General features: G+C 39.1%; 1 protein-coding gene across 1 annotated transcript; it reads left to right on the forward strand.

The window, feature by feature from the left end:
• Positions 1–7,730: 7,730 nt before the first annotated feature.
• elovl5 (ELOVL fatty acid elongase 5) lies at positions 7,731–14,727 on the forward strand (the record flags this gene model as incomplete). The annotated part of the gene is made up of 7 exons (XM_083897399.1): positions 7,731–7,788; positions 8,527–8,714; positions 11,927–12,004; positions 12,335–12,506; positions 13,269–13,393; positions 14,160–14,294; positions 14,617–14,727. The coding sequence occupies 7 exons, from the start codon at positions 7,731–7,733 to the stop codon at positions 14,725–14,727; spliced, it is 867 nt and encodes a 288-aa protein (XP_083753525.1).
• Between the last annotated feature and the right edge of the window lie 246 nt (positions 14,728–14,973).

Below are 14,973 nucleotides of genomic sequence, written 5' to 3' on the forward strand. Positions count from 1 at the left end.
GTATTTCTGTTTCTGTAAATACTGTATCTTTAGCTCTAAACAACGGTTGGTAACATCACAAAATCAGAAGTTTGGTTGAGGGTTGTTTTTTTGTTTTGTTTTTTGTCTTTTTATTTCGTTTTGCTGGTGACATCGTAGTGGGACCTTTTACTGTATGTTGCATCAGACTGGACATGTTGATCAGTTGTTTGCAGTGTGATGCAGCTCCAAAATAAATCTGTACAAAACGAAGTTGATCTGTTCTCTTTTCTGTTCTTATAGGGGATTCAGACAAGTTCAGACACATAAATCAGGGTATAAATAGACATAAAATGTAATATAAAAAGACTGTCTAATGTAATAGAAGGAAATAAAATGTGCGGGAGTGTGCAAGAATGAGCTCTGAGCACCTACCACTGACTGAGTTGTCGTGTCTGATGACTGTGGGGATGAAGGACTTCCTGATCCGCTCAGACCGGCGATGTAGAAGCTGTAGGAGACATAATAATAATTATTATTATTATGACTTATTAAGCACCTTTCAAAACACGGGGTGCCTTTTATAGGATTCATAATAAAAGAAAAAACAGCAGACATGGTCATCGGATTATAAAACAGGATTGATTACAACAATAAAAGCACAAGAATCAAAAAGATCAAAATACAGATACAAATAACAATATAATATAACACCATAAAAGAGCATAAATTCACTTGTAAAAATGTGATTTTAAATGTGGCTTATTTTCACAGAATGGATGCCATAACTGAGAAAAGGCCGCTGACCCTTGAACCTCAGCTGAGTCATTTCTTATCTAGTCCAGCAGTGGTCAAAGATGAAGGTTTGTCAAAGAGCAGGACGGCAACTTATCTCAGATACAGCAGCTACTGTAGCTGGAACAATTTCAATTTTCTCGCCAACAGTGTAAAATGGAACATTTACCCTGTTTATAATTTTTTTTTTTAAATGTTATTTTACATAAACTATAAGTGAGGCTGGTTGTCATTTATTCAGCAGATTATTTGGTCAAAATCTCATAAATTACAAGTGGAAAGAAAATAATTTCCACTCAAAAATGAAAAAAAACAAACACTTCAACATATTTGACTCCATTTAATAATAGTGTGGGTAAATAAATGTAGATTAATGTGCTCCAAAAGTGCTTTTACACACACATGCACGTCCTGCAGCTAACGACCGAACCTTCTCAACCACAAGATGGTGATGTTGAACTGCAGCTCCACATAAAAGTGACCTGTGACGAGAACTGAGACCTCAGTTTGACCTGATCTGATGATCACAGCTGATACAGGCCTACACTGTGCTGTTAAACAATGATAAACAAATTAAAAATAAACTCCAGAGTGCACAAACCTCTGCAAAGGCCGCTCAGTTTAGGTAAACAGTTGCGAGATTAAAATAATATTGACTTGTGCTGCAAATATAACCTCCGCTGGTATGTAATAAACAAATAAATGAATAAATAAATATTTGATTGACTCTTTAAGAATTTGGTCCGCACTGAAACTTCAACACAAAAGGGATTAACGTTTAAGAAAAAAAAGGATTGTCCAATGTTTTCAGGAATACAAATGATCTATCGAACACAAAAAATAACAACAAAAACATATCATGAATCACAAATAATGACAAAAACACAAATTTACATGTGTAAAAACCTCTGTAGAAACACAGAAACAAAACAATTATGTGAAAACGGCAGACTTATCATCCAGCCGTCAGAGATAAGACTCTGTAAAATGTGTAAAAATGGAATGACCTCTGATACCTGCAGACACGTCACATATGTACAGACTAAATATCTGTATCTCCTATAACATTATTAATGTCACACTAATGTGATAAGATATAGATGATATTTTTTTGCCATGTCATATATTTACCATGACATGGCAAAATACACATATCTGTATATAAAAGAAGTAATAAATGAGAAAACGTGCAAGTTAAAGGATGGACAGAAATAGATATTTATAGAGTACAGAATGATTTGGTCATTATAACGCCTACTGAAACCAGGGTGATGCGACCCAGCTTTGAATCTAGTATAATGGTTAACTCTCCCACACCAAAGTCCATGGAGAAAATTAGGGCTCAGGCTCATAAGTTAATGGGTCGGGCTGTTTTTTTGGGCCCGATCTAAACTCTACTCTCAGGTCATGGCGACAGTTGACACTTGCAACCAGCGCCGACTGCCCTGACTCTACAAGAAACTATAGCTTCCGCTTCCCAAGGTAGAAGAATGCATAAGTTGCCAAGTTTCAGCAAAATTTCAGCAACAAAAATAATTAAAAAAAATAATAATAATAAAAAAATTGTATCTGGATGTGTCGGTTTCTCGTAGATCTCGACTTCTCAAATAGTGGGGCGGGCCCCCCTGGGGGGGGGGGGGGGGCATGATGCGATGCTAGGGGGAAAATGACATTTTTACCAAATTAAGTGTAATTGCACATCCACATCCACAAATTGATGCACTGTAAATCTTTTCTGTTACAGACTAAAAAAACAATGTTAATAAAGTTATTCTTTGTTGTAACTATGTTTTGTTTTCTTTAATGTTAGGGTGCTTTCACACCTACAGCATTTGGTGCGCACCAAATCAACCGGACCGCTTTATCCGGCCTACTTTGGTACGATTCCTCTGGTGTGAAAGCAACCAAACCAAATGGGACGAAACGGTCTAGTTTATTGCAGCATTATGGGTATTAGATACGGGATAACCCCGGATTTCCACCGGGCGCGTTAGCGCTTCGGAACCTCAACGGCTCAGCGGTGCTTTACGTTCCGCCGCGGTGACACGCCCGGTGGAAATTGGGGGTTAGTCCGGTTCCGGTACTGATGGTCTTAGCAATCTGTTTTGGTTCGTTTAGAAATATGTATACTGAAAACAAACCGTACCCACGTCTGTCTGCTACATTGTCAATTTTTTCTGACTGGCGCGGACCAAAGCAATCGAACGATAGGTGTGAAAGCGCCCTTAATAAGCATACAATGTTCTGCAGAGGTGTAATAATTTTAGCGACAAATTATACTATTTATAGCCACGGGGGGAGAGTCGGGTGGCCGAAATGTTTTCTTCATCATCAGGGGGGCAGAACAGAAAATAATTGAGAAGCACTGTCCTAAACGGTTAAAATGTCCCAAACTGTGCCGAGTCGAGCCGTGCCGAGCCGTGCTACAACTGTATGGTGGAAAAGCAACATAAAGGGTTAATAATCTCTCAGTTTGGCAAACAATGGGGGGCCCCCTCAAAACAGTATCATGCACTGGGGCCCCCACAAATCTAGAAACGGCCCTGGCAAATTTGAACTCTTCCTGCATTTATTCAATTTCCTCAGTCCTCTGCTCTGAAAGAGTGTGAGTGTGTGTGTGTGTGGTTGCAACACACCGGTGGAGGGTCACCTCCTGGCTCTAAACCTCCTGCAGGGCACCGGGCCAGTTCCTCCCACTTTTTCCCACTGAGCGACAAGGCTGCACATTGCGCTCAGAGCGGACCAGTCACACATGAGCCAGGGTTACTCAGCCGATCTCTCTCCCCGCCTCTAAAAGTGGACACACACACACACAGACACACAAACACACACACACACACACACACCACAGATCTGCATCTCTCTCCCTCTCTCTGCGTCCACCATCTACATCCCTGTGTGTGTGTCTGTGTGTGTGTGTTTCTGTGTGTGTGTGTGGGTAACTGCTGAACTTCATGGTAAGGCTTTTCACTTGTTTTATTCATTTCTCAGCATGATGTGAAAACGTTTCCTCGCGCACGGCGTCGATTATATCTGAGCGTCATTTACAGCAGCGGTGTGTTCGCGTGATGCTGAAGCGATGGCCGATAAGTTTTTTACTTACAGTCATAAAAAAAAAAAACACGTGAGGTAATTCGTATTTGCAAGTTTAAAGTGAGATGACGATGATGATGATGATGTGATGGCGCACTGTGCGCTCCCCTGCTGTGCGTAAAGGGACGTTTAGGTTGCGCATGTGATCCACTGTCGAACATGTTATGAGGTTAACTGCGCTTCAGCAACATTAAAGTACGATTTTAACCAACTCTAATGACCACGAAGAAACTATAACTAATCTGTAACTAGTATAACTAATCACAATATTCCGTCTTTATGTCCCTACAACGATATCTGTGACGACATTTAATAGATTTTTTTTTTACAAATACAAGTGTTTGTTTTGATGTTTTTGTGATGTTATGTAAAAAGAAAAAAAAAGAAATAATGATATTAATTGATGGGCTGCATTAACCCTTTAAGGTACTACTCAACCATTTGGTCGACCACACTTTAAGTCACTATATCTCATTGAAAAATGCATCAAGCTGAACTCACTAACACTTTATGTCACTTGTTCTGAATGTTGTACTTTATGAATTATGCAAACCAGTTTTATTATGAACAGACGTCTCAACCGTTTGGTAGCTGAAATATTGTAGTGTCTACTTAAAAAATAAATAAATATTGATTTTCGTTATTGTTATCATAAGTAAATAAAATAATAAATAATTAAAAAATGCAAAGAAATCATTGCCTTTGCTTTTTTCTTGGTGTGCAACTTAAAGGGTTAAATGATTTGAGGGCAGCATTTGGCCCACGGGCCGCAAGTTTGAGACCCTCTGTTTTTAATGTGTTGGTCCTGCAGCGTTGTAGGTGCAGCCAAGCCGAATATTAATATCAATATTTATACAATATTTAAAAGACGACATGCACAGAATACCTATCGATCTGTCGTTTTGTCGCCATATGCGAACCATGCCACAACATTCATACATACGATCTGTGTGAGGACTTATTATTTATCATTTCCTGATAAGTAGACTCCATGTGGACATACATGAATGCACACTGTATAAATAAATGCTATGACACACACACACAGACATTTCATTATTGTCTGTGTGTCATCGTTGCATCACTGGCACCGACTCTGACCACAAACCTTTTATCAGCTGTGATTACTACTTTTTTTTCACACTGCTTCTGTTGTACGGACTGACGTGTTGTATACGCAGCAAAGACTCATTGACGGTTGCTGCTGCTAACATGTCTGTCTGTCTGTCTGTCTGTCTGTCTGTCTCCGCCGGGTTGTGGGTCATGGTGATGTTTGGGTGTACACCCTAATGCAGGGGAGTCGAACTCATTTTCACTGAGGGCCACATCAGCATAATTGTTACCCTCAAAGGGCCAGATGTAACTGTCATACAGAATAAATGTAACTAAATGTAACCAAATATAATGTAAAATAAAGGTCACTACTCCGTAACATATTGCTAAATAACTTTCTGTATTTATTACTTATTAAATTTCACTCGTCACATGATGCACAACGATACACTGTGATCGAGTGGCGGTGCCGTCACTTTGCGGGTCACACAATCGCCATGCGTTGTGGGAAATGTAGTGTATGTCAACGCACGCCTTAAAGCAGCGTAGACCTATTTTAACACATTTTATTTTGAGACCAATTAATGACTCGCGGGCCACATAAAATGGCGTGGTGGGCCACATTTGGCCCCCGGGCCTTGAGTTTGACACATGTGCCCTAATGCATTTTTGATAATCAGAGCACAGGCTTTTCTGGACGGGTGCGTGACCAGAATAAGCCGTATTTAGTTCCCGTAGATAAGTGATTGTGGACTCACAAGCGGCAATCCATAAAATGTGATGATTTGGCTCGACTTGCTGTGACATGGGTTTCATGGGTCTCACTTTGTGTGTGTGTGTGCAATTAGGCAACTGGGACGATGAATACATATATCATTAAGTTGACGTTAAGCATAAAGTGAAAATAAGGTCACGTGCCGCCTCAGTTCTGCTGGTCATATGTCAGTATCATATGACCGCACTGCACAGAGCTGCTTGCGAATCAAATAGAGTTGCTTTAGCTGAATTTGATAGACGTTCTCCTATTTCTGTTCAAGTTCATTCTGTCAACACATGGAGCTGAGATTTTTTTTTCTTTCCTTCTTCCACAGACATATTTTATATGACGCATGTATTCAGTAATGCAGAGAAACAGGTTAACACGCAGTTACAGTTGAGTCTCCTCGCTGAAGCTGAAGGAGGTATTATGGAAGCAGAGGCACTTATTTGTCTTGTGTTATGCAGTATTTCCAGGTGTAGACTCAGGTGCAGTCTGTATGTGACATAACTAGACTGATAATAATGGGTAGCTCAGGTGAAAACAGAAAACGCAGACACAATGCAAATTTTGTAGCTGTGAGTGGGCGTTTTTGGTGATATAGTGCTGCAGGACTTTGATGCTAAAGAAAGGTTCTCTGAGTTCCTCTTAAGGTCCAAAAACATGCAGATTTTGGGATTAGACAGATTTAAGTGTGAGAGTTTGTTTGTCTATGTGTCCCTGTGATGGACTGGCAACCTAATACCCCGCCTTTTGCTCTATGTCAGCTGGGATTGGCACCGGCAAACCCTCATGTGGAGGATAAAGCGGTGGATGAATGAATGAAGATGAATGAATGCTAGGTTTCAGGTTCTCATTTTCTCCACTTCTTTGTCAAGAAAACCAGTTAAAGGGAGTTCATGTTTCCTGAAACGTGGACGTACGAGCAATCGCCGTGATACTGTCATCGCTGAGCATGACACAGTTTTTTTCCGCGCACCAATCTGGAGCTGCCAGACACGTTCTGATAACACTGGTGCCATCAGGGACAGAGGGTGAAAAACCACATTTAGCCACTTTAGACAGCCTTTTCTGAAGTATGTAAACCACCCGCACCAAATTATACACAGAAAAATCAGCCTTTTAAACACCAAATTCACAAGATAACACATTTGAACTTGGTGCCCATGGAGGGAGCAGATCATGTGTCACTGTTTAGTAACATGTCAATATTGGGTCCAAGCGAAAAAGGCAAATGTACAAATGGATCCTCATAACTCAAGTAACAAGTGACAAGAATAGGGACCGAAACTCAAAAAAGACGCCTACTAAGCAATATCAAATTAAATCTCACGCTGTGCCTGAAAAGACCTGTCACAAACTGGCTCAGAGGGGTATATATGTGCATATACAGTACATCAATATTGAGTTGGTCCCCCTTTTGCAGCTGTAACAGCTTCCATACTTCTTTCCACAAGACTTTCCTCAAGATTTTGAAGTGTTTCTATGGGAATCTGTGCTCATTTATTCTGAAGAGCATTTATGAGGTCAGACACACAGTGATGCTGGCTCGCAATCTGTGTTCCAGTTCATCCCAAAGTCGCTCGCTGAGGTTGAGGTCAGGTCAGTCGAGTTCTTCGACACCAGCCTCGACACACCATGTTTTTATAGCCCTTGCTTTGCGCACTGGGTCACATTCCTCAAACGGTTGGAGGCTCAGCATTGTCCCAAATGTCTTGGTGTGCTGAGGCATTAAGATTGGACCCTTTATTGGAGTCCAAAGACTGTTTGGAACACCTGAATTTAGTACTTAACAGGTGTGGTCAAATGGCTAGACCAAGATAGAGACTCTAGAATTAAAAATAATAACATTTAACGTCAAACAAACTTACACTGGAGAATCAGGATGTACAGGCTGGAGCACAAATGTCAAACCCACACTACTGTACAGCATATGCCTCCTGCTCCGCATCTGTGTTAACGTTAGTGTTAGCAGTCAATTAACATTAACACATCTCATCACATCCTTTTTATGACCAAAGTGCATGATGTGAAATTATTAACGGCTGTGTCTCGTGCTGTGTTTAGGTAACAAATGGAGGCCTTCAATCATAAACTCAACACTCACATAGACTCATGGCTGGGTCCCAGAGGTATGTATATGCTGTATTGTCACTCTCATCTCTGATGTAAGCAGTTTTAAAGTACTAGTCTTAAAGTAGATGACATTTACTGTACTTAAGTGTCAAAAGTCATTTTATGATATAACATTGATGTTTTAATGATTTTGAGTTGTAACAATAGAGCCATGGTAGGTCTGTGGTAGGGCGAGTTGCCTATCAACTGGAAGGTTGTGGGTTTGATTCCTGGCTCTGCTAGTCTATATGTGTCCTTGAGCAAGACACTTAACCCCACGTTGAAGCGTGTGAATGGTTGAATAACAAAACTATAGTGTAAAGCAGCACATCAAGACTAGAAAACCCTACAGGCTATATAAAATACAGACCATTACCAACTCTTCTTCTTCTGATTTTATTTGGTAGTAATGAGAAACAAAGATAGTTAGAGGAAATGAAGTAGAGTAAAAGTTCCTAGAAATATAAATAACTTAAGTACAGTAACGAAGTCATGCACTTACCGCATACACTTCAGATAATAATTACAGTGAAGAGAAAATGTTGCAACTGGGTAAATATTGTATAAAATCTCATTACATGCTGTATGGACTTGCACATACTTGCCAGTGTGATTTGTCACTTTTCTTACTTGGCAACCTTTCGAGGTATTGAGCAAACATTGCTCAACGACTGGTCGTCACCTCTCTCTGAAGATGATTAGTTGTTACCAGTGAGACGGCAGCGAAACGCGTCCTCTTTATCTCCATATTTCAGACCAGCGGGTGAGGGGATGGCTGCTGTTGGACGACTACCCACCAACCTTTGCACTCACAGTCGTGTACCTTTTGATTGTGTGGATGGGGCCCAAGTACATGCAGCACAGGCAGCCGTACTCCTGCAGAGGCCTTCTGGTGCTCTACAATCTGGGCCTCACGCTCTTGTCTTTCTACATGTTCTACGAGGTAAACATACCGCACGACCGCTGAGCAGCACTGAGGCATGTGGAAGCTGACGCAATCACGGCAACGTCTTGCCAGAATTAATTCACGTCACACCAATGTCTGTCAGATTAATACAATTTTTAGTAGTGCGCAGACTAAAACACTGTCTAGGATTGGATTGCGTATAGAATATAAATTTGCGGTTTTACAGGAGCAGTTGTACAATATCTATGTAGGTTAGATTGCAAGATGATCCGCCATGGCGACTCCTAAAGGGAGAAGAAGAAGAAGGAGGTTAGGTTGATATTTGACTTCAAAGGCATTATGTGAAATACTTATCAGTCTTCTTATCTAAACTATAAGCAAGATTGTCAGTTTCAAAATGTTATGCTAAAACGAGGAAATAGTAGCACTGAAACAAGGGATAACAGTGAGTTAAAGCCTGCCCCCACACTGGAGGATAATTGGCCAGATTTTGGTCCAGATCTGGTCCTCACAACAATCGTGGTTGCCCTCTGATTTTAGGCTGATTTGAAGAGATTATCTGGCCAAATTATCCTGTAGAGTGAGGGATTAACAGACACAATTTTAACGCCATTGGACGCATCAGACTCCAATTTCCACCCTTATGTCATGTGCATTTTAGTCTATTTGTACTTTTTCCAACTAATTGAATGCCTTTTAAATTCCTGTTCACCTCAACTTCTTGTTAATTCATACATACATTCAATACTGTTTTCAAATTATTCATACAAATTTAAATACTTCAAACCAGCTAAAGTGCTGAAGCTAGCTTGTAGCTTCAGCACTTTAGCTTGTAGCTTCAGGGTTTCAGCATGTAGTAAATCAGTACACAATCAAAGAACATAGCACAAGGCAGTGATATTTAACCATACTCATCCATTAATGAATGTTGCGTCTCTGTGCTAAGCTAACATATTAGACAGGGGCCTCAATTCAGCGTGTAGCTAAAGTGCTCAAGCTAGCTTGTAGCTTCAGCAATTTAGCTTGTTAGACGGGGCCTGCAGCTGCTGATTTGTCTCTCTGAAAGCGTCCATTAGACAGTGCTATGGGGGACACAGCTGGACACTGGCAGGATCATTGTTACAACGATGAAAACCCTCAGCACGGCCCCCTATTGTTTGCAGAAAAACTGTGTTTTTATGACTTTCTGAGTAAATAAGCGACTGGAAGTGATGGATCCCCCCCCCTGAGGAAACTAGCATGGCAACATGTGAGCTCAGTTTGATGTTTGATGACAGGCGACTTCATTTATTGTAGTGATAGTATCTGTGGTTAGGTGTACCTTGGAACATCACAGCGTTGTTTCAGTCGCCGTGTAAGTCTAAAGTATCATCAGTGCAGTCATTTCCATCCAGTTGGCAGAACAAGGACCAGGTAGAGCGTTGCCTTTGTGATAAAATCAACCCTGAACTCTGACCAAAGGCTCCAACATGGGTCGAGTTTTTCAAATATGATGCCAAACCAAACAATCCAAATCTTTTTCTTGTCAAACGTCCAGGTTACAGTGGTTAATCACATCAGCTGTGATTATTACGATTGTTTATTGTTTTACTGACTTCGTCTGTGAGTTTGAAATATTTCTTTTTATCAAAGTTGTTGGAAGGACAACGCCTGTGTAGACATATTAACATAATCAAATAGTTCAGAAATCAAAGGTCATTCCTTTTCTGGCAGTATCTTGGCTAATGTTTGTAGGTGAAATCTGCATTAAACCCTAGGATTTATGTGCATTTAAATATATTTATCTTGGTTCATTCTGTTTGTTTATATAATGTTAAATAAATTTAATTTGTTGGAATTGTAAAGGGAAAAGTAGTTTGACACTAATGGTAACATTTTATGGGGTCTCAATCTCAAATATTCCGATCAAGTAAAAATAATTATTAAAATTGATATTGATTGGTAATATTATCACAGTTCAAGTGTCTGTGTCGACCTGGAACTATGTTTAGTTCACAACTAAAACATATGTATGATGCAAAATGAATCCATTACTTCAAAAACTTCAGAAGCTAAATCACAGGTGCACAGATATCGTGTTCTACTTTATATTTTAATCGCTTTTACCAAGATTAAATATTAAATATTCAGTAACCACAACCTCACAACAACTGGATATGTTACCAGATCTGGTTATCTGACCTTTAACCTAAAGAGAGGAGAGTTTCCCACACCATATCTGTCAAGTTTCACTTTTACAGTTTACATTGTGTGTGTCTCTGTGTGTGTTGCAATGTGTATCCATTGTATTATATTTGAGTTATTGTGTAAAGGTGTGGGGAAACAAGTGCAAAAGCAATATTCAACCAATATATACAATGCAGAAAAGAGATAATCAGATTAATAAATAACGCAGAATATAGAGACCAAACTAATGAACGCTTCTTAAAAATACAGGCTCTAAAATGTCCGGATCTTATTCAGTTTAAAATGGCACTAACAATATTCAAAGCAAGAAATAATTTACTACTTACACTCTTAGAATTAAAAGAGCAAAGTAGAACCATATAAGGTTCTCTGGCTTGTCCTCATAGGAGAACCCTTTTTGGCTCCAGGTAGAACCTTTTTATAAAGGTTCCACCTGGAGCCCTTTTAAAATCCTTTATTCAGGAAAGGGGTTTTAAAGGGTTCTCTGTATCAAAATGATTCTTACTGGAACCATTAGTTTCTTCAGGAAAGGGTTTTTCAGAAGCAAATGGTTCCAGGTAGAACCTTAGCTCTTGTAGAAGAACCCTTTTGGAACCCTTATTTCTAAGAGTGTAGTAAAATAGAGACATAATTTAAGAGGGAAACTAAATTTATAATTGCAGTGTGCCGGGACAACTTTAAAAGTGTGTGTTTCAATCTCAGGGATTAAATTATGGAACGGTCTCACAGATGAATTAAAACAGAGTAAAATACAACAATTTAAATAATTATAAGGATGTAGAACAGCAGTGTAATCCAGGACGTTGATGGAACTGTAAATACTGTAAATATGTAAATATTTGATGATGGGATGAAGTAGAAAGATTAAGGATGGAGTTGTGTGTAATCGGAATGGGGTACATATACATTTATAGTTCTGCCTACTACTTTTCAAAGATTTGACAAGATCTATCTATCTATCTATCTATCTATCTATCTATCTATCTATCTATCTATCTATCTATCTATCTATCTATCTATCTATCTATCTATCTATCTATCTATCTATCTATCTTCTTTAGCTGGTTAGTGCTGTGTGGCACGGTGGCTACAACTTCTACTGTCAGGATATTCGCAGTGCGCCTGAAGTGGATAAAAAGGTGAGTCTGTCAAAACTACACTGTGAAAGTACTTATATAATAAATTTAAATAAATTAAGTTATTTTTTGATAGTAATAACTGAAAAACAAAGGTACAAATACAACAGGAGTGCTGTATTATAGGTTCACTGCGGTTGTTCCTTTCACTGAGTGGCTGTGTATCCCAGATGATAAGCTGCAGAGACAATGAATCAATTTAATCCAGCTTCTTTTTTTTCAGTGTGACACAGAGAGTGAAATTGCCGTATGCGTCTGGACGCTTATCTGCTTATCACGCTGAGAATATTCATATTAAATCAAAATCTTACACATTTATGATTCGCCTCTTAGGTGATAAAGGTCCTGTGGTGGTACTACTTCTCCAAAATCATCGAGTTCACGGACACGTTTTTCTTCATTCTACGAAAGAACAATCACCAGATTACGTTTCTTCACATTTACCACCACGCGAGCATGCTGAACATCTGGTGGTTCGTCATGAACTGGATACCCTGCGGCCACTGTGAGTGTTCTAACACAACTTTGCCCTCCAGTGAGTCAAATCACTCCAGTGTCCACATCCATCAGGCTGTTTGGGCTCACGGCGAGTTAAATAATTCAAGTGCTCTATCGTTAAAGCCATTAGCTCTGAAAACAGCCTGTTTTGCCCACAAAGCCTTGACAAACACAAAGTGACACCTATTGACCCGAGCACTGCTGTGCTGCGGAACACGGTGGTTCTTTTCTGTGTGAGAAAGCAGCAAAGCTCTCCGAGTGTTTCACCATTTCATTAGACTTGGACATAATGGGATTTTTTAAGAGCTCTATTATTTCTGAATTTGATGTGAAAATTATTGTAATGGTACAAACAAACAAAATAATTTTCACAGTCTGGATTGTTTTCATAATTGATTAATCTGTTGATTATTTTCCTGAATTATTCGATTGTTGTTTGGTTCATAAAATGCCAGAAAATGTTGATCAGTGTTTCCCAAACCTCCAAATAGTTTTGCTTCAAAATGCCTAATTTTGTCCGCAAACCAAATGTATCCAGTTTTATTTAGGGATGCACAATTTTGGACTTTTTGTCAATGTCCAATATGCTGTATCCAGATTTTTAGATCTTGGTGTGTATCCGATATTAAAGCCAATATCTGCTGATACTGATATGCCGATAATATCGTGCATCCCTCATTTTAATGATTTCTTTTGTTATATGGAGCAAAGAAACCAGAAAATATTCACATATATATATGACTAATTCCTGTGTCTCTTTTCTGCACAGCGTACTTCGGCGCATCCATAAACAGCTTTGTGCATGTGGTGATGTATTCATACTACTGCCTCTCTGCCATCCCAGCCATGCGTCCGTACCTCTGGTGGAAGAGATACATCACACAGCTACAGCTGGTAGGTTCTTTGTGGAGTTGCTTTCCCGGTGCTGGAAGAAAGAATAACATGTTTTATTCAATTGAAAAAAAAAATCACAATGTTTAAACATTCATTACATCATTAGTAAAACTAATTCAATCAAAAACATTTACCCTATTTGACTTAAACATTGTCATACACTGCATAATATATCATGGGAGTCGCTATTTTTGTAGCAATTAATATGTAATTAGCCTTTTACTGCCCTAGTTCAGTAGCGATAATTGTGCAGAAGTCACAAAAATGTTATCTTTGTTCATAGAAACGAGCCAAGTGAACTATGACTTCCAAACTTCACAAATTCAATCCGATTTTTTTTTTTTTTTACTTTTTGCTCAGGTGTGTTTAAATAGTTGGTGAAAATTATTGTGTACATAGGTTGTGCTGAAAAAAGGATGCAAGACACTTTATTACACATTCTTATTAACAAAGTAATGGGGGAAAAGCAGCCTAAATCCTCTGTGTTCTCAGGGTTAACAGAAGAATCTATAGTAAACAATAAACAATTTTACGCCATATTGATTTTTTTTGCTTTAAACCTTGAGAGATTTCTCTGGTTATTTTCTGCAACAACCACAGCTTTAGTGCAGTGCAGAGATACAGTACCATCCTTTTAAGTTATCTTTGGCAGTGGATCAATATTATTGTATACACTGTAGGTTCCCCTGAGTCACCTTGTCGCTCTGGTCTCCGTCTGTGTGTGTCTGTGTGTGTGTGTGTGTGTGTGTGTGTGTTGTCTCCACAGATCCAGTTCTTTTTAACCGTCTTCCACACAGCGTCTGCAGTCATATGGCCGTGCGGCTTCCCCATGCGTTGGCTATACTTCCAAATAAGTTACATGTTCACGCTCATCATCCTTTTTGCAAACTTCTACATTCAGGTCAGTTACTTGTCTGTTATCAAGTGCAATACTTTGAACAACTGTGGATTTTAAATACGTAATCCACAGCTGAAAATGCCCATGTTTTGTTTATCACTTTACAAGATAAAAGTCATATTTGTGACTTATAGGATGCATGTATTCAAGTATTGTGTGTTCATAGATGAATGCATGTCATTTTGCTTGTTTTGAGGCTGACGCTATTTGAGTTTAAACACTTTGATATGAACGAATTGCACGTAAATCCTTTTTGGTTTGTGTTTTCTTACCTTAATTCACTTCTTCATTATACTAATTATGTTCTCTCTTTGTCTCACACAAGACGTACAAGAAGCGCACTGGTTCTCGACAGAAGGCCTCTCCTGGACATGGACATACAAACGGAGCAGCATCTGTGGAGCACAGTGCACACACGAAACTAAGGGTGGATTGACGTTTGAGGAAGTATCACCCAAACTCTCACTGTAGTGTGTTAGCTAATGCTGCTAGAAGGTATATGTATTTTCTTAATTAAAATAGCATTGACTTGAGATGAAATAAGCCATAGCTACATATACATCCAGGGATTTTTTCATCTTTTTGCACACGCAACTGCACATGGTACAATAAAGAAAATATTATTATAGTTCAAGGACAAGAGAATTGTATCATCACTGGGTTTAAATTTAAATCCATCCTC

The sequence above is a fragment of the Microchirus variegatus genome, assembly GCF_963457635.1.
Source record: "Microchirus variegatus genome assembly, chromosome: 11".
In the NCBI taxonomy this organism is placed as follows: domain Eukaryota; kingdom Metazoa; phylum Chordata; class Actinopteri; order Pleuronectiformes; family Soleidae; genus Microchirus; species Microchirus variegatus.